The sequence below is a fragment of the Elgaria multicarinata genome, chromosome 8 (genome assembly GCF_023053635.1).
Source record: "Elgaria multicarinata webbii isolate HBS135686 ecotype San Diego chromosome 8, rElgMul1.1.pri, whole genome shotgun sequence".
NCBI classification, from domain to species: domain Eukaryota; kingdom Metazoa; phylum Chordata; class Lepidosauria; order Squamata; family Anguidae; genus Elgaria; species Elgaria multicarinata.
In genome coordinates this window covers 1,292,140-1,316,599 of record NC_086178.1, presented here as the reverse complement: position 1 = coordinate 1,316,599, position 24,460 = coordinate 1,292,140, and the positions used below count along the sequence as shown (strand labels likewise).

The 24,460-nt window shown below is 51.1% G+C and overlaps 1 protein-coding gene across 1 annotated transcript in view; it reads right to left on the bottom strand.

Moving 5' to 3' along the window:
- Window positions 1-23,913, bottom strand: part of MB21D2 (Mab-21 domain containing 2) — a 60,748-nt gene extending 36,835 nt beyond the window's left edge. Inside the window, exon 1 of the mRNA XM_063131407.1 lies at window positions 23,722-23,913. Within this exon, the coding sequence (XP_062987477.1) occupies window positions 23,722-23,728 (7 nt within the window). The 5' untranslated portion in view covers window positions 23,729-23,913. The remainder of the gene's footprint in view (window positions 1-23,721) is intronic.
- Between the last annotated feature and the right edge of the window lie 547 nt (window positions 23,914-24,460).

Genomic DNA, 24,460 nt, shown 5'->3' with positions numbered 1-24,460 from the left:
CGGCAGTTCCGCCTCCCCACCTGCAGCCTAAGGGGAACCATCCCAACATTTGCTATTTGCGTAAGTTGAATTGCCTCTAGAACACGTTTATTTATTTAGCATTCAACGAAGCGATCCTCAAGGAGGCTTGCAAGCCTACGCCAGCCAGCAGCCCCGAACTTTGAATTCTGCAGTCCCAGCAGGGCAACTGGAGCCCAGGGCTCTTGCTCTTAGGCGGTGAGCAAAGCCAGAAGCAACCTGCAACTGCTCCCTCTCTGGCTGATGGATGGAGCCAGATGCCATGATGTGCTTCCTGGAAGGCAGATGGACGCAGCATTGCAAACAACAAGCCAAACTCTCAGTAACCATCATGAGCAGCAAATGCAGGCCTGGCCAAAAGCTCCCACTCTCCCCAGCAGCGGGCAGTCCACAGAGAAAGTGACCTGTCCAACAGAAAGCTGAAGGCTACCCAATGCACACGTGAGCCCAACCCAATGCACACTCATGCCAGAAATAAGCCAGCCAAGTTCAGTGCGACTTAACTCCCAAGAAAGTGAGCAAAAGCTTGCAGTGGTAGATCCATTTCCCATTACCCCAGACGTTCTTAATGTTACCATTACTCAAGTGAAGTTCTGTTGCTTATGGGATATAATAAAAAAAATGAAAAAGAAAGGTAGCCGTAATGACCATAAGAAAAATACCAAAATCCACTTTGCTTAATACCTTTATTAGGTCAACCAAAAGATCACACACACAAATGTGCAAGCCTTCAAGATCCCCAGATCTCTTCTTCGGGCAAGATTTATAGAAGACAAGAGAGAGGAATGGTGAGGGGGGGGGGTGTGACTAGATGGTGAAGTCACATGGTCTGCAACCCTGAATACATTTATACTTCGTGATGATAACAACTCAGTTCACACCACACAGTGGCAAATCGTGGCCCAATCATTTAGGGATGTTTACAGAAATTGCACGCCTCCCAGCAAATCTTAAGTTAATTAACCACAATTTCCCGCAGTGACGTACAAACTGGCCCAATGAGACCAAATTTTTCTTGAGGCTCACCTCTGAGTTCACTCACACTGAAGGAAAGAAGAATTTTAGGACCATATTTCTGAGAACATTAGCACAAACAACAAATGAATAATAATAATAATAATAATAATAATAATAATAATAATAATAATGAATTTATTTCTTACCCGCCTCTCCTTTTAGATCGGGGCGGGGAACAACATTAGAACAGGAATCAATACATCTTAAAAATTCATGATTTAACATTGATCTGGATAGGCCTGCCGGAAAAGGCTAGTCTTTAAAGCTGCCTTAAAATCACAGAGAGAGTTAATTTACGAATCTCCTCCGGCAGGCCATTCCACAATCTGGGGGCGACAGAAGAAAAGGTCCTCTGGGAAACTGATGTCAGCCTAGTTTTAGCTGACTGAAGTAAGTTCACCCCAGAGGACCTGAGTGTGTGGGGCAGACTGTATGGGAGAAGGCGATCCCGCAGGTAACCTGGACCCAAACCATTATGTAAATATAACCAGAGCAGGAAACCAGCCCAGGAGGTAAGTGGATTGTTGGACAACGAAGAAATTAAAGAGGACACTGCAGAGAAGCTGAATGAATTCTTTGCACCAGACTTCACACTGGAAGTTTCTGGACAGCTGCCCAAGCCTGAACGACTTTTTTCAGGCCTGCATTTGAAGAACAATTAAAAGACAACAAGGGATGAAGTTACAGGCTAACTGGCAAATTAAAAATTAACAAGTCTCTTGAGCATATGCCTTCTAGACCAGTTGTCCTAAAATAGCTCAAATGTGAAAAATCAGGGTGGGGGTAGGGGGAGAGGATCTTAACTTGCCATATGCTCCAGGGGGGTGAGAACTTGAAGCAGCCATCTAGAAATGAGATCTCGTGTCTGTGCAGAAGAGCACCATGGCACATCACCCCAGTGTGTGGCAACTATGAAGAGGGCAATTTCCATGTTCGGGATTATCAGGAAAGGGATTGAAAATAAAAAACAATCCATGTCATATTGCCTTTATATAGGTCTTTGGTGTGGCCGCATTTGGACTTCTGTAGACAGTGTTACATGTGAAACCAAATAATCAGACAGCTGGGGTAGCTTCCATTCAAGGGGAGGGGGGGCTTTTTAGTTTAGAAAATGTTGACTAAGGACACAATATGGTAACGATTTATTTTGGGCTGCATTAATAGAAGTATAGCTTCCAAATCATGTGAGGTACTGGTTCCTCTCTATTCAGCCCTGGTTTGGCCTCATCTAGACTACTGCATCCAGTTCTGGGCTCCACAATTCAAGAAGGACACAGACAAGCTGGAGCGTGTTCAGAGGAGGGCAACCAGGATGATCAGGGGTCTGGAAACAAAGCCCTATGAAGAGAGACTGAAAGAACTGGGCATGTTTAGCCTGGAGAAGAGAAGACTAAGGGGAGACATGATAGCACTCTTCAAATACTTCAAAGGTTGTCACACAGAGGAGGGCCAGGACCTCTTCTCGAGCCTCCCAGAGTGCAGGACACGGAATAATGGACTCAAGTTAAAGGAAGCCAGATTCCGGCTGGACATCAGGAAAAACTTCCTGACTGTTAGAGCAGTACAACAATGGAACCAGTTACCTAGGGAGGTTGTGGGCTCTCCCACACTGGAGGCCTTCAAGAGGCAGCTGGACAACCCTCTGTCAGGGATGCTTTAGGGTGGATTCCTGCCTTCAGCAGGGGGTTGGACTCGGTGGCCTTGAAGGCCCCTTCCAACTCTGCTATTCTATGATTCTGTGAATTATTTGCGGTATGGAGAAAAGTAGATAAAGAGAACTTTCTCTTCTCAGTTCCCTAAAATTAGACCACATGATCACTAAATGAAGATGTGATTTTAGTCGGAGGACTAGATGGGCCCCTCAGTCTGATCCAGTATGGCACTTCTTACGTTCTTGTGATTTCCTTCCCTCTAGCTACTAGATAACACCACCCAACTTAGCTTATAGTGACTTGTCTTTCTTCAAAAGTGAGTTGTACACACACTTAGCACAAACAGTATTCATGGACGAGGCGAAAGCTATCAATGGCTACTAGTCCTGACATTTACATGCCCAACTCCAGTATCAGAGGCAGTATGCCTATGAACACCGGTTGCTGGGGAACATGGGTGGGAGGGTGATGTTGTACCCTTGTCGTGCTTCTGTGTTCCTGGTTGACAGCTGGCCGGCCACTGTGTGAACAGAGTGCTGGAGTAGACGGACCCTTGGTCTGATCCAGCATCAGGGCTCTTCTGATGTTCTCACGTGTTTCAACTAAGATTGAAGAGAAATCCCAGCAACCACCGAGTTTTATATTTTCAAAGATGGGGAATCAGCCATTACGTGTTGTTTGCCCCAACAGTCCTAGGTGTCACCTGAAACCTGTACGGCACCTAGTAGACAAGCATAAGCTGTGGAAATCTGTGAGTCTTCCTCCATTCCATCCTACGATTCTGACGATGCCCAACTACACAGCCAAGTAAGCCTTTCTCCTCCCTCCCCTTCTCCACTACCCCAACCTGATTTCTGTAACTTCTCGGCAAATGAAGAAATCTTGAAAGCTTGTCCACAATTTTGTGCCTATTTAACTGATCCTAATAAAGATATTGCTCCCCATGGTTGCCAGGTGGGTCCTGCTAGGCCCATGAGGTCTACCGGATTCTGCAGGTTTTAGATTAGCCAAGATGGATTAAAACGGTGGGAAAAATCCAACCCTAATGACACAATGAGAATCCCTGGCATCTCCGTTGATGAGAAAAACATAAGGAAGAGGAAGCATCTTATCTACTAAGACGCTAACAATAGAAACTACAACAGGCTTACAGAGGACATGGAATCATAACATCGGCTATGTTTGGAAGAATGTGCCAGAAAATATACGACGCGTCATGTCAAACTGACCTATGCAAAAACCTGCAGAAAAGCAGGGTCCCAGTAACGCTTTCCCCACAATATGCCTTGTGTAGGTTCACACAAGGGAAAATCTGACATAGAGGAAGGGGGGCCAGGTAGACTCTGCTCCTGTCTTTTACCAATATAAAAAGATGTCCTGGACACATAAATTTGGCTTCTTCTTCTCATGCTACTTATTCCCCCTTCTTCTCTGGGATACGTTGGGATATTTTCCATTTTCTCTCCCCTGGCATTTTCTCTCCCTCCAGTTGACTGGAGACAACTCACTGCATTGGCTGCTCCTTAGGGGGATGGAAGGACCCACTGCATTGGATTGGTAGATATAAGGTTTGCCAATTATAGTGAAATAGTCTAAAACAGCCAGCTGGAAGGAGACACAGGCCTAGGGTAAACTTTCCAATTGCTTTGATTATAGGAAACAGAAACCAAATGCACAGTTACAAGATGGGGAATACTTGGCTCAGCAATACTACAAACGAGAAGGATCTTGGAATTGTTGTAGATCACAAGCTGAATATGAGCCAACAGTGCAATATGGCTGCAAGAAAGGCCAATGCTATTTTGGGCTGCATTAATAGAAGTATAGCTTCCAAATCACGTGAGATACTGGTTCCTCTCTATTCGGCCATAGTTAGGCCTCATCTAGAGTATTGTCTCCAGTTCTGGGCTCCACAATTCAAGAAGGACGCAGACAAGCTGGAGAGTGTTCAGAGGAGGGCAACCAGGATGATCAGGGGTCTGGAAACAAAGCCCTATGAAGAGAGACTGAAAGAACTGGGCCTGTTTAGCCTGGAGAAGAGAAGATTGAGGGGAGACATGATAGCACTCTTCAAATACTTAAAAGGTTGTCCCACAGAGGAGGGCCAGGATCTCTTCTCGATCCTCCCAGAGTGCAGGACACGGAATAACGGGCTCAAGTTAAAGGAAGCCAGATTCCAGCTGGACATCAGGAAAAACTTCTTGACTGTTAGAGCAGTATAACATTGGAACCCATGACCTAGGGATGTTGTGGGCTCTTCCACACTAGCAGCCTTCAACAGGCAGCTGGCGCTTGTCTACACAGAGTCTTCGGGGCGCCTGGAGTGCGCCTGCAGTGTGCCCCGAAATCGATGATGTAGACAGTACCTTAAGCGTTCCAAGAAGAGGCGGAGGAGGAGGAGGAGGAGGCAGCCCCGCATCGCCCCTCGCGGGGACGGGGTGAAGAGTTGCCGGGCCCAGCGGCTTTGCCGGGGAATCGGCTGTGTCCTTGGCGCCGCCCACCTGCCCGCCGGCCTCCTGTTGCCGGCGAAAGAGCCACCCGGGCCCACCCGGGTCGGAGAGCTCGGCGGAAGAAGCCGCTGCCAGTTTCTTCTGCTGAGCTCTATGACCCGGGTGGCTCTTTCACCGGCAACAGGAGGCCGGCGGGCAGGTGGGCGGCGCCAAGGACGCAGACGATTCCCCGGCAAAGCCACTGGGCCTGGCAACTCTTCACCCCGTCCCCGCGAGGGGCGATGCGGGGGTGCCTCCTCCTCCTCCTCCTGCGTCTCTTCTTGGAACGCTTAAGGTACTGTCTACATCATCGATTTCGGGGCACACTGCAGGCGCACTCCAGGCGCCCCGAAGACTCTGTGTAGACAGGCCCCTGGACAGCCACCTGTCAGGGATGCTTTAAGGTGGATTCCAGCACTGAGCAGGGGGTTGGACTCGATGGCCTTAGAAGCCCCTTCCAATTCTACGTTTCTTTGATTCTGATCCTCCATCCAGATGAGTCCATTTCCGTACTGACTGCACTGCTGACTTGCCTGGATTAAATGTGATCTTGTTGACCGTCATTCACCCCAAAACTGCCTCCAGGCACTGGTTCAAGTGTTCTGTGGCCTCCCTAGTTCCAGCAGGTAGAGCCAAGTGCCATCTGCCTGTTGCTGACACATCTGCCCAAGCCTCCAAATTACTTCCCCCACTGTCCTCATGTACACGTTGAAAAGCATGTTGGACCTTGCAGTACTATTGCACATACCGATGTCACTTACTCTTCTCTAAATATATCCCAACCACCCAGTTAGTATCGATCAAAATACTTCTCACAATATTCTACGAGTTTTCCAAAGGCAGCATATATATATTTGTAGACCGTAGCCTTCCTACTTTGAATTAAACACATTAATTTTTAAAAGACTAATTATTCCCCAGAGTTTGTTAATCCACCACCAGCTGGAAGGCAGTCCCCTGTCTTTTATGGTGTTCTGCTTTTAAAAGATTAAGAATCATAGAATCACAGAATAGCAGAGTTGGAAGGGGCCTACAAGGCCATCGAGTCCAACCCCCTGCTCAATGCAGGAATCCATCCTAAAGCATCCCTGACAGAGGGTTGTCCAGCTGCCTCTTGAAGGCCTCTAGTGTCGGAGAGCCCACAACCTCCCTAGGTCACTGGTTCCATTGTCGTACTGCTCTAACAGTCAGGAAGTTTTTCCTGATGTCCAGCTGGAATCTGGCTGCAATCCTGCACGCACTTACCTGGAAGTAAGTCCCACTGGGTTCAATGGGCTTTACTTCTGAGCAATGTAGAGCCCTGCACTATTTGTCAAGGTCCTGTTTGCTCCCGGGTTTTGGTATTTGGGTAACAGGGTCCATTGACCGAGAAACCAGCTACTGCCAGGGGTCAGGAAGCCCCAAGTCAAGACAGCCAGCCCCACATGGGGTCACTGGGGGGCATACAACTGCAGCCGCCACCTCCACAGTAGCTTAAAATCCTTTGAAACAAAAAAACTGTTGGAGCAGCACCTGAAAGGGCTGGGGGCGGAGAGTGCCAGCCCCTCAAGCGGAGCTCCGATGCCGGCCCCTGCCGCCGTAATGGAGCTTTCACAAGGCAAATAAATCTTTAATTAAATAATGCCGCAAACAGGCACAATGGGCCTTTATTGTGGCGGTCCCAGCCTCCACAAAAGCGTCAAGAAGCTCTCCCTAATCTTTTGCCTGGAACTGCAACTTGCCAGAGACCACATTCCACGGCCCAGGGAGCCGGGGTCGGAAGGGAAGAGGGAGGATCTCTCTGTGTGTGTGTGTGTGTGAAACGGAAGGGGAGTCAGGGGGACTGGCCATCGGTTCCACTGAGGAGGGAGAGCCGGTCAAGCCAGTGGGCTTCTTACCCAGGCAAAATGCACACCGCCTCAGCAGAGGGGATACTGAGGCCTTAGCTAGATGGGGCGAAATCCCGGGGTGATCATAGAATCATAGAATAGCAGAGTTGGAAGGGGCCTACAAGGCCATCAAGTCCAACCCCCTGCTCAAGGCAGGAATCCACCCTAAAGCATCCCTGTGCATCCACATGATGCACAGGGGATCCCAGGATCAGGGAGGGAGGGATCCCTCCCATGCCCCCAGGATCTCGCCCTCAACTTTGAGCCCGCTTTTTCTGCCGTCCCAGGATGATCCCGAGACCACAGAACGTGTGGGTGGGCATTGCAGGTTGTCCCAGCTCTGCGCGATTCCTCGGGACCCACGCAAGGGGTGCAGAGCTCCTCAGGAGCTCTGCGCCCATCGGGGGGAGGTGGGAAATTAAGTTGATTTTTTTTTTTAAAAAAAGCCTATCTTTCTGTGCACAAGCATTCGTGCGTTCTTCTTCTTTAAGAATTTTTTTTTAAATGGTGGCCGCGATGTCCTTTCCCTCCAAGGCCTTTATCAATTCTTATCAAAGAATTGATAACGAATTTGTTAACAACAGCAAGATTAATGATATCTAGGAACTGGAAGGTTCAAGGGGATTATCATATAGAAGACTGGTATAAAGAAATATGGGATATCGCTATTAATGATAAACTAACATGTAATATAAAAGTTAGAAGATAAAAATGAATGACTTTGAAGGAATATGGAAACAGTTTTTAGAATTTGTATTATTAAAGGAGAGAGGGAAAACACCTCCAGAAGAAGTAATGAGATTTGGGAAATATGAATAATATGAATAAGATCCCGTGGTTGGAGGAAGCACCTTTATGTTAATTACGATTATGTTAAAGAGAATTATCAATTAAAGAGAATTATATTTATCAAATGTTTACTTTATATTACTGTGTATTATGTGGTATTGTTTTACATTGTATTGTTGTTTTGTTTGGATATATTAAATAAAAATTAAAAAAAAAAACAAGGCCTTTGCATGTAAACAGAGGGAGAGATCTCGCGATAAGAATATGACGAGGTCTTCACCCCTCCATCACGCTAGACCAGGTAGGTCTAGCTGAGGCCTCCGTCAACTCAAAGAAGGGCCTTGGCCTCAAGGAGGGACACCCTGTTCTCCTCATCGCTCCGGGGCTTGAAAAAGAGCAGGAAGGGGGAGGAGGGTTCGAAGCAAACGGTTCCCCAGACTGAATCCACCTGTGGGGGCTGGCAGGGTGTTGACAGTGGATCCACGTGCTTGGAACAGACCGGGTCTGCCTCATTCCCATAGGAAGTGCTGTGTCTGTGTGTCGAGTGCATGCACGCCCCATGTGTGTATGTGGCAAGAAGTGTGTGAAGGGAAAAGGGGAGCTGAGCCCTCCACGTGGCAGCCACGGCCTCCCTGGGCACGGCCACCTTTCCTGAGCACATCTCTCTCAGACAGGATCACTTCCAGTATTGAGCCTGGCTGACGGAAAGGTAATAATGGGAGACAAAGAACACGGAGCTAAACTGCAGATGGTGGTGGTGGGGAAGGGGCTTCCTCACCCCTCACCCCCCCCTTCGCTCGTTGAAATGAGCCCTTCTACCCCAAACCCTCCACTCTCTGACAGATGGACAGCCATCTGTCAGAGATGCTTTAGGGTGGATTCCTGCATTGAGCAGGTGGGTGGACTCGATGGCCTTGTAGGCCCCTTCCAACTCTGCTATTCTATGATTCTATGATTCTTCTGTGGTTCAAGCACCTCCGGATCCAGTCCAGACATCAGCCACTGCCTCGGTGTCATTTGAGCCACAGACACTTCAGGAAGTGTACAGTTCACGGCCAGGAATGCACCAGCCACTCTGATCTCTCTCTCTCTGTTTTCACCTTTCATTTAAAGCTTATGGAAAACAACTCCCAGGAGAAGAGTCAATCCACCTCCAGGCAGAATAGGCAGGGGGGAGGGTCACACATTCCCCCACCCCAGAGAAACACATGCAGAAGTGCGGGAAGAAGGAAGTGTCAAGTCCTTCGGAAATGGCCACTCCCTGCTGGGTCAAGCTCCTCAGCCATTCGCTTTTCCCGCAAGTAACTTCAGGAATGGGGAGGGAAAGTTACTGAAATCCTTTGTGCTTTTTGTTCAGAAACTTTGCACTGCAGCTTCAAGAGCAAAGTGGCTCAGCAGCTCCAGGAAGGTTTTCGCTTCCACTTGAGCAGAGCAGACAAGATGAGCCCACAATGGAAGATGGAGTGTGAGGGGGTGAGCCAAGGGTCTGGGAGGAGAATGTTGCCAATTCACCACACACACACACACACACACACACTCATAGAATAGCAGAGTTGGAAGGAGCCATCGAGTCCAACCCCCTGCTCAATGCAGGAATCCACCCTAAAGCATCCCGGAAAGATGGTTGTCCAGCTGCCTCTTGAAGGCCTCTAGTGTGGGAGAGCGCACACACACACACACACACACACACACACACACACACAAATGCACACAGTGAGCAAGTTGCAAGGATCATTCACCACACCACTCGGCACTCTGGCCATGGCTAGACCAGGCCTATATCCCGGGATCGTCCCTGTCCATCCAAGTGACACACAGGGGATCCCGGGAGCAGGCAGGGACGACCCCTCCATTGGCCTGGGATAATCCTTAGGTCTAGCTAAGGCCACAGTTGTGTACTTGCCTTCATGGAGGGGAAGACTAGTACCTACAGCTCGGGGGGGGGAAACAAGTGCAACAGATGGTCACGAAGCCTGTTGGTTTGTTTGTTTTTTCCCCTAAAGGACCAAGTGGGCCTGGAGGCGGAAGGAAGGAGGTGCCTGCCACTCCGTTTATTCCAACTGGTTGGGAAATCATTTACCTGAACTATTCACTGCATGTGCCTTGACGAGGACGCAGGTGTGCTCGTTTTTGCAACTGCTTCGTACAAAATTTGTTCTCCACTGACCGTCCTGGTGGATGGCAGTTGTTGGCAGCCTGCTATGTCAGAAAGACCGTGTGTGTCTTCTGCACGTGGCAGACAGGAGGGGGAAAGACAAAGTGGCAGACGCTGCTGCTGCTGCTGCCCTGTTTTCTGGTTGGAGGCAAACTACTTGCGATTCAGGAGGAGGAGTCCACAGCCAAACTACAGTATGACATATGTTTGCATCCAGGCTTCATGCCTGGTCTTCACCTAGAAAGAGCCTTGCCAGCCTTGGGTTACACATTCAATGACGCGGACGATCAGAATCACAGAATAGCAGAGTTGGAAGGGGCCTACAAGGCCATCGTGTCCAACCCCCTGCTCAATGCAGGAATCCACCCTAAAGCATCCCTGACAGATGGTTGTCCAGCTGCCTCTTGAAGGCCTCTAGTGTGGGAGAGCCCACCACCTCCCTAGGTAACTGGTTCCATTGTCGTACTGCTCTAACAGTCAGGAAGTTTTTCCTGATGTCCAGCCGGAATCTGGCTTCCTTTAACTTGAGCCCGTTATTCCGTGTCCTGCACTCTGGGAGGATCGAGAAGAGATCCTGGCCCTCCTCTGTGTGACAACCTTTTAAGTTGTCACATCATGAATCCATCAACAAGGCTGCAGTGTTAACTGTACAGTTACTCCACGGGGCTTGGCACTCAGATTCAGGTCTGTCCTATTTAAACTATTTTGAATTGCTTCTATTCCTAAATGGTTTGGGTCCAGGTTACCTTCGGGATCGCCTTCGCCCGTAAAGTCCGCCCCGCACACTCAGGTCCTCTGAGAGAATTTACTTCAGTCAGCCAAGACTAGGCTGACATCAGTTATTAATGTGCACATACGAGGCTACGGAACCCTAAAGCTTCATCTACGGAGCTCTGCAGATTCATATATGAGAAAACCGGGGGGGGGAGGAACGAGGCAGCAGAAGAGGATGAGAGAGGAGGACTGAACACGTCTCCTCCCTCTGGCTGCCCGTTCACCCCTCGTTGCTTTAATTTTATAACCTCTATCTGCAGAGCTCCGCAGATTCATATAATTAAAAATGAAAACGGGGGGAAGGAACAAGGCAGCCAGAAGAGGATGCGATAGGTGGGAAGGCAGGAAATCGGCCAATCACTTTGTCCTGCCCTCAAAGCTACGCCCACATTTCAAAATTCGATTTAACTCCCCCAACGACACATAACTATAATGCGGTACAAACTCAAAAGACTGATCCAAAAGCTGCGGAAAATCACAACTATGAATCTGCGCATTTTCTGGTTAAAAACCCGGCACTGCGGCGAATGGGCGGCTGCGTCATGTGTCTTGAAACACGAATTTGTGTGTTTAGGTCGGGGTAAAGAAGCTGTATAGACATCCCCAAGGTGAGAGAGAGTGCAAGCCAAGTGTGCTCGGCAGTGTGGGACTGCAAGCTGCCCACCTGGTTACATGGCCAGTCAACTTAGGAAGACAAAAGTCTTGAATAGTGGTGAAGAAACGCAACCATGAATGTGCCGCCACCGAAGCGGTCGCACAAAGCCAGTCTTGGCAAATCTCATCCTTAGCGCCCCACAGAGACAGCCGGTCTGCGAGAGGCTTGGCATGGTGGGGCCTTCAGAGTCCCAGACAACGCAGAGTGCTGCAACGTCCCAATACCCAAGCTCAGGCAGGGTGGATCTCGTAGTTTTAATCTAAAATCTATAAAGTTTTGCATCATATTACAAAGTAACAGTCTATTCAGTATTGATCCAAGAAATGAGTTCCTATCCATCATCACCCACATCACTTAAGTTCAAACTTCCAGTCTATGATGTCAATTTCTCTGACTTGCATATTTACAATGGAACTTACTTACTTCTAAGTAGACACATGTAGGATTATGTTGCTAGTCACCTTCTATCAAGGTTAGAACATCATATTCCATTATTATGTTAGCACATATGCAAAATAGTAATGCCATTTAAGCTCCCCAACGTGAACCAAAGCTGAATTAGTGAAGAGCACACCGGAAGTGACCCCTCCCCCACAAAAAAACCCCTAACGTTCAATTCACTGCTAAGAATTCCAACCTTAGTTCTCAGCTAGGCCACTAACATCAAACTATAGCCATAAGTTTGCCATATAGTCAATGAGAAACTTCCAGACGCATGTTTTTATTTTAGCTACCTAAAGTAATTTTAGGCCACCGTTAAAAGATAAAAACCTTAAGGCAACAGGATAGGCAATGTCCAGACAAAACAAGCCAATACAGAACATTTGCTAAATGCCCAGGATTGTTTACTAGTGTCTCAGCAAGTAGTTTATCTGGCACAAGCCTTGATGGAATGGACCATTTGAGAGCATGAATGTAGCAGAAAAAGTCTCATGGTCATCCCAGACATCCCAGCACACCAGACTCCTTTGGACAAACAAAAAATGACTACATACCTCTTCTTTCACTAACCCTGGACATCAGGAAAAACTTCCTGACTGTTAGAGCAGTACGACAATGGAACCAGTTCCCTAGGGAGGTTGTGGGCTCTCCCATACTAGAGGGCTTCAAGAGGCAGCTGGACAACCATCAGCCAGGGATGCTTTAGAGTGGATTCCTGCATTGAGCAGGGGGTTGGACCCGATGGCCTCACAGGCCCCTTCCAACTCTACTCTTCTATGATTCTAAGAGCAAAAGGGGTAATTGGGAAGTCCCACCCACTTCCCCAAACAGGCCAGCATCAGCTGTTAAGTGCTAGGTCCCATGCAGCGCAGACACAATATTTAAGCTGCTAAGAACCACCTTGTCGGGAGGAACCCAGGCAACCTGGCACTGGGGGATTTTTCCAGCACTGGTTCCTACTACCGGTATCAATGAAAGGAGGGAGGGAGGGAGGGAGGGAGGAAGGATTCCACTACAGGCATGCAATATGCTCAATGAAGACATGGAGCCCAAGAAGCCTCCCTTGCCCTCCCATACGGTTAATTCACACATGAAAGTCAATGCTGGTTTGCACAGTTCATGAGATGCAGCTTGTCATGTTGTCTGGACCCAGGCTGCATGGCTTGAATAAGGGAGAAACAACCCCCAAATAACCCAGGGCCTGTTGTTGGGTTATTTGAGGGTTGTTTCCCACTCAAACAAGCCATGCCGCCTGGGTTTGGACAACACTACATGCTGCGCCTAGGTGGGTAATTAGGCAAATGGCGCCTGATTTGCGCCGTGGCTTAAACAAGCCACCGTGGCTCAATTAAGCCATGGTGAAAGTGTGAACCAGGCCGATGACTCAATTCTCACACAACATCTTTAGAGCTGAATATTTCCCCTCCAATATGAAGGATTGCCAATAATGATAATAATAATAATAATAATAATAATAATAATATATTTATTTATTTATTTGTTATCCGCCTCTCCCTCTGGATCGAGGCGGGGTACAAGACTAACAAAAACACCATAAAATACATACAACTAATTCAAAAGTTTAAAACCAGTGCATCATTAAAAGCAGCACACCATTAAAAAAGACATCTTAAAATTCAACTGGGTAGGCCTGCCAGAAGAGATCAGTCTTTATGGCTTTCTTAAATTCTGGAAGACTGTTAGTTGACGAATCTCTTCCAGAAAGCCATTCCACAAACTGGGAGCGGCAGAAGAAAAGGCCCTCTGGGTAATGGTTGTCAGCCTTGTTTTTATTGGCTGGAGTAGATTCTTCCCAGAGGAACTGAGTGTGCGCTGCGGATTGTACGGGAGAAGGTGATCCCGCAGGTAGCCTGGACCCAAACCATGTAGGGATTTAAAGGTGATCACCAACACTTTGTACTTTGCCCGGAAACTAATTGGCAGCCAGTGAAGGGATTTTAAGACTGGTGTAACGTGGTCACTCCTAGGTGTACCGGCGACCAACCTGGCTGCCATATTTTGAACTTTGAGGTTGCATCAATGGCATCTTCTCCATAATGGGTCTTTAGCACGGGCCAGTCACCAAGTGATGAACGTGGGTAAAGTCACCTGATCCACAGACGTGGCAATCGCTCCATTTCAAAACAACATGCTGAAGCACTTCATGCTCCACATGCAGCCCTGTGGCAACGCGCACTCCCCAAGCCAAACCTCTTCTTTGACTGACTGACTGAGTGGCACGCAGCCACCCTCCTGCCGTGGCCTCCTGGCGGAAAGAGCGCAAGGCCTGGTGGCGCAACTGGTCAGAGCTTCGCAGCTAAGTTCATCGAGGGGCAGCAGCAACTGTTCAAATAAGTACCGAGCCATCTAACTCTGGGTTCCAGAGTCCCAGGAAACACCCCACGGCCCAGGTTCCTGTCACACGGAGCCACGGATGGAGATTAGATTGATGCGCTTCGACACTCAGCGGTAGCATGTCGCAGAGGATTAAAATCATGACTTAACCAGCAGGCAGCCCAGACAAGGAACAGAATCTGCCATAACAATTTTGGTAATATACTAAGGGCTTGTTTACACACAGCAAGAATCAGAAACAGTTTGATTCTCGACATGCCTAACGGCTCCTGACGACACGGAGGAGGGAGGCCAGAGTGTTTCACTACTGTGCAACTGTGAACTCCACCATCTCAGAAACAATCAGACGGCTGCAGTTTCCAGGATCCCTTACCGTGCAGTAAATTGGAAGCCCGTAGTTTTTGTATGGGCTACCGACCCTTTCTGCTCATTTCAAATTCTGATTCAGTCTAAGAATAATCATGGAATGTTGATCATGTTAGCACTCTTCAAATACTTGAAAGGTTGTCACACAGAGGAGGGCCAGGATCTCTTCTCGATCCTCCCAGACTGCAGGACACGGAATAACGGGCTCAAGTTACAGGAAGCCAGATTCCAGCTGGACATCAGGAAAAACTTCCTGACTGTTAGAGCAGTACAACAATGGAATCAGTTGCCTGGTGAGGTTGTGGGCTCTCCCACCCTGGAGGCCTTAAAGAGGCTGCTGGACAACCCTCTGTCGGGGATGCTTTAGGGTGGATTCCTGCATTGAGCAGGGGGTTGGACTCGATGGCCTTGTAGGCCCCTTCCAACTCTGCTATTCTATGATTCTATGATTCTATTAAGGGCGAAGTGTGTACGGCCTGCTCCATAGTGGACTGGACAGGCACAGGCCAGACAGGGGCCCACTTCTGCTCCACTCCTTTTCCATCGTAGCACACGCCTAGTCAGTTTCCCTGGAAAGGGCTATCATCAGAGGCTGAACCCAGTTCAGAGAGGGTTACTCCAAGGCTACTGGCTGCATGCATAAGTACATCCAACGAGGCCACAAAACAGGTAAACACATTCATTCTTCCAACTATAGGCAGACACTTGTCAGTGTCAAGACATCTTTATTTCATCACTTAAGAACTGGAGACAGACATGATCCGTACTACACAACTGCAGAAATAACAGCAAGAATGACAGTTAAAAGGAAATGCTTCTTTACATATAGTTAAACTATGGGATTCACTACCACAAGATGTGGTGATGGACACCACTTTGGGTGGCTTTTAAAAGGGGGCTGGACAAATTCACGGAAGACGAGAAGGTGATCAATGGCTACTACTCCTGATGGCTATGTGCCACCTCCAGTAATCCATTTGCTGGGGAACATGGATGGGAGGGTGCTGTTGCACCGTGTCCTGCTTGTGTGTCCCTGGTCGACAGCTGGTCGGCCACTGTGCGAACAGAGTGCTGGATTAGCTGGACCCTGGGTCTGATCCAGCCTCAGGGCTCTTCTGACTAGAGGAAGGCATGCTTTATCACCACCTTTGTTGAGGCGGCCCTTGTGGAAAGGAGCTCCAATCACAACTACGTATCTACAGGAAATCTGCCGCTGGGCCACGTTATTAAAGACATCGATGGCTCTTGATCAGATCCAAGGGATGTGAACTTGACCTGGAAATGATGGGATTAAACCCACTTCTTCTACTACAGGCATGCATTCTGGTGTGGACTCTCGTTCTCTCTTTTACACACACACACACACACACACACACGCAGGGGCGGGGAGGGGGGAGATTATCTGTTATAACATAATAACTAGGTCAGTCCCATAAGCTCTTTCCCCCAAGCTCAACCACTATGACCCCTGAGGCTGTTAGCCTTTCTGAAGGGAAGGAGCCCAGCACCAAGCAAGAGATCCAGAGGGATGCACTTATGCTTCTGAGCCGGTGTACCCTAAACGGAAAGCTCTCTGGGGCCGTGAATTGCTGAACAGCCACTCCGAATCCCTGGGAGTCGTCAGGGCCTCCGAAGACCCTCGCGCTGGGAAGGGCAGGGGTCGAGCCGAGGCGTCACTTGGGCGATTTATCGGAGGGGCTTGCAACGCCAGAAGTAGCAGTGCGGTGTATGCAGCGTGCCTTTGTCAAGCTGCCTTTCCTAAACCAAGCACAGGGAGGGAGCGAGTGCTGATTATGCAAAAGCAGCACAGCTGGTTTCCAGGAAAGGGCTGCTCCGGGTTCGTTAGCAATGTGCGCCCTGTACATGCGACTCTCAAGTCTGTGCTCCTATGCAGAATCGTCTCAGGCTTCTTGGTGGCTGGGGAGTGGAGAGGGGGAGCCCGCGCCAGCGGTATCCTAGTTACCATGTGGAGCTATATAATTAGGTGCCGTGGCACACACGCACATGCCCAGGCCTCGGAGAAGCACGTCTCGGTTTTACGAGCAGCAGATGAACAGAGGCACCTGCAACACAGGTTTCTTTTGGGGGGTTTCTTTTTTCGGCAGCCAACCATTCTGCGGCCCTCATTGTGCTGCTTAAGGAGGGCGAACCCGGGGCGGGTGGGTTGCGGTTTCCACTTCTGCAAAGTTTGCTGTTCCCCAAGCAAAATCCAGTATCTCCCAGTGACCTCATTGAGGGACCAATCCTGTCAGCACACAGTGGCTGAGTTTGCTATCAGAGGGGATTGTTATTATTATTTTACAGAAGAATGAAAACTGGGCATGTACAACAAATGTACGCCACCCTGAGATCTTAATGAAATAAGGCAGGATACAAATGTTTTAAATAAATAAACAAACACCCCCATCAAAAACAAAACCCCAAATCTTTCCCGCTCTGTTCCCGGAGCGAATCTCAGCAGCCCCCCGGCCGTTGCGCGCAGAACACCACCTCCCGCAACCCCGGAGACAGGGTGTGTCAGGAACATCCCACTGCCACGCTTGCTGGAGACTTTGCGCACCCTCGAGGCACGTTCTGAGTCACTCAAGGAGAGGCGTGTTTGCCTGAGCCACGTTTACGAATAGAACTACCGTAGGAAGCAACCTTTAGTCAACCTGCCCAAAGCTATGGTTGTGCTCTGGAATCACTTCTCAATCTTCCAGAAAGATTCTGAAACAGATCAAACACTGGTTTCTCCAGGGGGTCCCCTGGCTGGGGAGGGGGGGCACAGGAGCCAGCTTTTCCTCCCTGTCCCCCTTCCCCCCCCCCCGGCTCTGCTTCCAGCACCACCGGACATCCCCACAGGATGTAACAGTCCAACAGAACCTAACAGGCTCCAAAGACAGTGTCAGTTCCCAAACGTTACTGAGGAAACAATCACCCTGGATTTTACACCTGTGTGCCCCATTTAAGCATTAGGTCCATGAGTGGTATCAGAGGGGGGACAGATATAGTGGGAGAGAAGCTTTCATCCTCCAAAACACCTAAGGGAACAAATGAGAGCCCGTATCGGCCACTCCAGTCCAACATAAGAAGCAATCTTACACCGAGTCAGACTCTTGGCCCATCTAGCCCAGTATTGTCAACCCTGACTGGCAGCAGGGGCTCTCCAGGGCTTCTGGTGACAAGGAACTGTGGCTCCCTCGGGCCGAGTGTCGTGCTCCAGGCAGTGCACAGATAGAGAAGCAAGAAACCAGCCAGGCCAGCACCAGAGCAAGGCCTGAAGGCAGTTCAAAGGTCCAGACGCGCAGGGCCCTACGGACAGCGAGACCGCTGCAGAGCAGACGCCGCTTGGAACGGAAGGTTTTTAGGCTTGGCCTTCAGAGCCCAGTGGCAGGGCCATCCAAGTTACCCAAGGGGAGTCTTATTCAGGGGTAACCCGTTACTCAAGAGGAGCGCCGATTCCTCAGGATGGCACTTCTTTGCCTGGCAGCCAACTGAACCTACATCTCCAGACGCCTGCACTCCCTCAAACCAGGTGGTCGCCCAGCAGGGGCTCTCCAGGGCTTCTAGCAGGACTGATTCCCAGCCTTGCCCGGAGATGGTGCTGGGGGTTGCGTCTGCAACGTCCTGCGTGCAAAACAGGAGCTCTCCGACTGAGCTACACCTCTCTGGAATCCACAGTAAACAGGCACTGAATAAATGACTGCAGGATTGTTGCTGTTATTATTATTATTATTATTATTTGACAAATCCTATTCTCGTAGAAATGTGACATCATTTTTTAAAAATGGAAATTAGAGCCTTTAAAGAGATGTGTGAAATTTGAAGTGGTCGGCAAATGTCTATAACATCAGCATAGTACTGGCAGCTAATTAGTAACAGAGGAAGCTGCCTTAGAATCATAGAATAGGAGAGTTGGAAGGGGCCCATAAGGCCATCAAGTCCAACCCCCTGCTCAATGCAGGAATCCAAATCAAGGCACACCTGACAGATGCTTGTCCAGCTGCCTCTTGAAGGCCTCTAGGGTGGGACAGCCCACGGCCTCCCTAGATCATGGGTTCCATTGTTGTACTGCTCTAACAGTCAGGAAGTTTTTCCTGATGTCCAGCCGGAATCTGGCTTCTACTGAGTCAGACTCTTGGTCCATCTCGCCCAGTACTGTCGACACTGACTGGCAGCAAAGGCTCTCCAGGGTTTCAGGCAGGTGTTTTTCCAGCCCTACCTGGACCTGCTGGGGGCAGAACCAGGGATGTTCTTCATGCCAAGCAGATGTTCCACCACTGAGCTATGGCCCAATTATAGGTCTTTCCTGCAAAATCCACGTGGCGTTTCCACTTGAACCCAGTGACTTCTGCATGGACACTCCACAGAAATAGTCCCAAAGTATTGCTGTGAAGTCAGAAGGCTACAGTTCAAAACACAAAGCAAAAGCACGCTCCCAATGACATAATAATAATAATAATAATAATAATAATAATAATAATAATTTGTTACCCACCTCTCCCTCTGGATCGAGGCAGAGTACAACACAAATGCAAACACCATAAAATACATATAATTGATTAAAACATTTAAAACTAATACATTATTAAAAGCAGCACATTATCCAAAGGCGTCTTAAAATTCAACTGGGTAGGACTGCCAGAAGAGATCAGTCTTTATGGCTTTCTTAAATTCTGGAAGACTGTTAAGTTGACGAATCTCTCCCAGCAGGTTATTCCACAAACTGGGAGTGGCAGAAGAAAAGGCCCTCTGGGTAATGGTTGTCAGCCTTGTTTTTGTTGGCTGGAGTAAATTCTTCCCAGAGGACCTGGGCGTGCGGGGCGGATTGTATGGGAGAAGGTGATCCCGCAGGTATCCTGGACTTTGAGATACCTTGAGATACCAGCTGAAACGATCCAGGATTTATATTTCAAAAATCTTTATATATTCTGCCTTTCCCTCAAAATTAAAACAAAAAGCTGAAACCAACAGGATCCTCCTCAGCAAATTATTTGCTTGCCAGCCTATGTCCATGCAAGCCATTGAAAAGCCACTCATGGAGAGAAACCCTTCAAACAAACTATTTTCGATCCAAAAGCAACAGAGTCTTGGGCGTCTTAAAGATGGATACATGAATGCTGCCGTGAGCTTCCGTGGACAACTATATTGTCAGGCAGAACTGAACTGCAAAAAGTTCAAGCGGTGGTATCACCTTAACGGTTGCCCTCACACAGACATAATTGCAATCATGAGCTGATTAATATACGTGGTGTGATTTAAACGAACCCCAAACACAATAACCCTTTGTCATATTCAAGCGTATACATGGAAACTGATGGTTTGCATTGATTTCTGTCTTGGGAATTCCTTTGTCCAAGAATGGCCACCGTAAGGTCACTGTCTTGAGTGTCCTGGGAGGCTGAAATGTTTCCCCGCTAATTTCTGAGCAGGGCCATTCCTGATGTCAGATTTGTGTCCAAAGAATATGTTTGTATAGAGAGACCTGGCCTGTTTGTCCTATGTAGAGCATTGATGGCAAATGACAGCATATATTATATTGGGTCCTGCAACAGCGTTTCCCGGGTAGATTCCTGGTCTGGTATATCTGAGAACCAGTGTGGTGTAGTGGTTAGAGTGTTGGACTGAGGCTTGGGAAATTTGGGTTTCTGTCCTCACTCAGCCATGAAGCTTAACAAGGTGAGAGCCAGTCACACTCTCAGCCTAATCTACCTCGCAGGGTTGTTGTAAGGATAAAATGGAGAGGAAGAGGGGAATCACGAATGCTGTGATATTTCTCATTTTCTTTCTTTATTTACAATTTTTATATACCCATCCAAAGGTTTCGGAGCGGTGAACAAAGAGAAGAAAAGAATAAAAACATAGATAAATGTAACAAATAAATAAACAGTACTGTGTATTTCTGGCCCGGTACATGTTAGCTCCAGGTAACCCAGCCACGGGGAAAGAGTGGTACCACGGGCGCTTTCTGCCTGGCCCAGGGTTTGTCCCAAGGCCCACCTGTACAAGGAGGAGGAGGAGGAGCACCACTGCGCCTCACACGCCACCAGATCCAGTGCAAGCACTGGCTGGTCACTGTGGGAACAGAGTAGATGGACTAGATGGACCCTTGGTCTGATTCAGCATCAGGGCTCTTCTGATGTTCTTATGTAAGGACCATCCCGCAGCTGCCCAAGGGTGACGCCACATGCCTAATAAAGACCACTAACGCATGGACACGGGCAGGCAGCTTGGGCTCTGAATACGTCCCTGAGGTTATGATGTTAGAAAGGAAGGAAGGGAGTTGGCCTTTTAGGTCCGGTGAGTCGTTCAAACAAGCGACCAAAGCCTCTGGCACAACCTTGCGGACCACAGCCAAGCCGGAACGCAGCGGGTCACCAACACGGCCTGTGACAAGGAACTGTGGCTCCCTCGGGCCGAGTGTCGTGCTCCAGGCAGTGCAAAGACAGAGAAGCAAGAAGCCAGCCAGGCCAGCACCAGAGCAAGGCCTGAAGGCAGTTCAAAGGTCCAGACGCGCAGGGCCCTACGGACAGCGAGACGGCTGCAGAGCAGACGCTGCTTGGAACGGAAGGTTTTTAGGCTTGGCCTTCAGAGCCCAGTGGCAGGGCCATCCAAGTTACCCAAGGGGAGTCTTATTCAGGGGTAACCCGTTACTCAAGAGGAGCGCCGATTCCTCAGGATGGCACTTCTTTGCCTGGCAGCCAACTGAACCTACATCTCCAGACGCCTGCACTCCCTCAAACCAGGTGGTCGCTCAGCTTCCGCCTCTCCTTCAGAGAAGGGGCTCTCTGCCTCTTGAGGGAAACACTTGGATACCTCCTCCCCTAAGAGAGCCCCAAATCCCACTCATCCCCCTTAAAACAGGCCGCTCCTCCAAGATAATTGGTTCAGCGAGCTCTAGGTCATCCTCCAAAGGGGGGGGGGTGAGACCAGGAGGCTAAAGCCAAGAATCAGGTTCAGCTGGGGGGGGGGGGGCGAGGGTAGGATGTTATCAGAGAGTTGAAAGGGCCCCGAAATGCCATGTAGTCCAACACCATGCAGGGATACCAATGCAGGAGCTCCGCTGTTACAGCAGCCCATCCCTGTGAGTGGTCAGTCAAGCAGGCACACCGATTTTTCCCAACGAAGAAAAAGGGGTGTTTCTCCCCCAAACACAACCAGACAATGACAGGCTGAGCAACAGCCACAGCAGAAGGAAGCTAATCTAGCAAAATGGCAAAAGGCTGAGAGCCAAAATACCCAGAACCAGGAGGGAAGAAAGTGGTTCAGCACCTGTAACGCAGAGAGTCTAAACCACAGGCCAGAGGTGCAGGAGGCAGCAGTTTCTACAAGCACCTCCAAAAAATTCCCTGTTAGCAGGATCATCACTGAGACAGCCCACAAAAGCTTAAATACATTGTTAGTCTTTAGGTGTCTTTCATCATCACAAGCACTCTGCAGCCTTCACAAAAACCACACACCAGATCTCCCCTTAGGCTTCCCAGCTGCAAAATGGTTTGCTGTGGCTGGGAGGGGTCACCTGCCCCATGTCCCTTAGCAAGTCTGATCTGGAGCTGATTCGCCATCTCCCAGCTTGAGGATCCCAAAGGACCGCAGCAGCCCAAAAGGAGGAGACGCTGTGATTTAGTGTTAGCCCTCTCCCAGCACGTCCACAGAAATTGGTACTTATATTTTTAATTAACTGCAGTTTAGAATTACGTGCACATCCTAAACTGTGGTTAATTTTAGCTATAGTTTATTGAAACAAGTCAACTTCATATACCGTGTTTTGGCTTGTTTCAGCCAACCAGAGTTAAGACTAGCCACAGTTTGTCCGGGTTTGGACTTAAAACTGCAGTTAGTTCAAAATGGAAGCAAGAGCTTCAGATTCCTCCCTTGTGGCCACACCAGAGGAGAGGAGAGAGCTGACAACCCTGAGGTTTGTTCACGTAACCCTAAACCATCCTTTAGGTTTACGTCCAAAATGCAGCCAAGGTACCGATTTAAGAGACGTTAACAGCCCTTCTGGGACCCCACCCTACGACTGAAGTGGTTTTGCAAAGCCCCGCCGCCTTCTGGGCACCTTCGGAGGGCAGGAGAGAAGTTTCTGACTGATGGAGTTTTGCTTCGCTCGGGGTTCTTCCTGCCGGGGCCAAGCGGGCCTTGGGGGAAGTCTGGCTGCCATCGCAGGCGGCTCGCCTTAACGCGCGGCTCGGGCTGCCACGCGCGCCGGCCGCGATTTATGTCCATTCCGATACATTTCAGGCCCCGTAATTACAGCAGAAGGCGGGGCTCCCTCGCCCCCGCCCCATTATCCAAGTAGCTGAGCTCGGCGGAAGCCCAGGCTGCCCCGAGGCTGGCCAGTTCTCCGGGAGGGGCCGGTTCGCCCCGTCGCCATGGGGCGGCCCCCTCGCTCCGTCCCCCCCCCCGCCCCGCGCGCTCCCCTTTGTCCTGGCTGGTGGTGAGCCCCGCGAAGCCCCTACGCTGCTGGCCGCCGAGCCCCAGCCCGGGTTTGGGCAGGGCAGTCTCGAGGAGCCCGGCCGCCTGGAGCGCGACGCGACGCGACGCTCCTTTCGCGGCGGCGGGGGCTCCCAGGCGGAGGCAGGCCGCGCTCCGGCCACCCGCCGCCGGCTCCCCTTCAGGCGCTCGCCCGGCTCCAGCGCCTGAAAGGGAGGGGAGCGCTTGCCAGGCGGCCCAGGCGCCCTGCTCGGGGCTCGGGGCGGGGGGGGCGGCAGGGCGAGACGGCTGCCCGTAGCTGCCCGCCCCTCCGGCCGCCGCCGCCGCCCCGTCTGTAACTTTAAGGCAAAGCTCCGTTGGGGCCCCGCAGAGAAGCAGCAGGTCGCCCAGGGGAAGCCCACAAGCCGGCTTCCCAGGGCAGGCGAGGCGAGGCGCCCCGAACCCGCCCCGGGAGCTCGGAGCACGGGCGTCCGGCGAGCGCCTCCCCCCCCGCAGCAGCAGGGCTCCCCCCCTCCCGGCCGGCCGGCCAAGTCTCCCGCCACAACGCCAGCGCCGGGCGGAGCCCCACTCCCTCCGGAGCCACGAGCCGGAGCGTGGGAACCGGGCGGGGTTGGGAGCGCGGGGGTCCCCGGGAGCCTCTGGCGTGCGGTGCGGTGCGCCCCCCCCCGCGCGCAGGCCAAGCCGGCCCCTCCCCCCCCGCGCGGCGGCCCGGGCTGCCCCTCACCCAGCATGGAGAAGATGAAGTCCTTGGCGGTGTGGATCTCCAGGGCGCGCTGGTCGTCGTACTCGCGCTGGTCGTGCCGCGTGAATTCCTGGATGAGTTTGTTCAGCTCCTCGGTCCGGGCCCCGGAGCGGAAATCCAGCTCCGGGAAGGCGGCGGAGGCGGACGACGACGAGGACGCGCCGCCGCCGCCCGCCACCCGGGCCGGGCCGCCGGGGACGGCGGGGGCGCCTGCCTTGGCAGCCAGAGGCGGAGCGGCCATCTTCGCGCGAGCAGCCGGCCCCACAGCCCCGCCGCCGCCGCCGCCTACAGCTCCCCGGGCCGCCGCCGCCGCCGCCCGCAAAACGCGCCGCCGCCGATGCTGCTGCTGCTGCTGCTGCCGCCGCCGGGGGAGGGCGGGGGGAGGCGGGCAATGGCGGCGGCGTGGCGGCTCCCCCCGCCCAGGCCGGGCCTGGCGCTCCTGGGCGGCTCCTCCTCCTGCGCCCCGGCCGGCGGCGGAAAAGTGGCCCGCGGGAGCCGCGCGCCTGCAAGCGCCGGAGCCTGAGAGTCCGGCGGCGGCGGCTCTTGCTCCCAGTGGCCGCGCCGAGCGAGCCCCGCGCCGCGCGCTCCCGGCGCCCGGCCCAGCCCCAGCGCGAGCCCCCGCCTGCCCGCCTCGGGGCGGCTCTCAGGAGGCAGCGGCGCCAACAGGTACGGCCTGGGCCGGCAGCAGCGGCGCCGCGCTCTGCGCCGGGCAGGCCAGCCC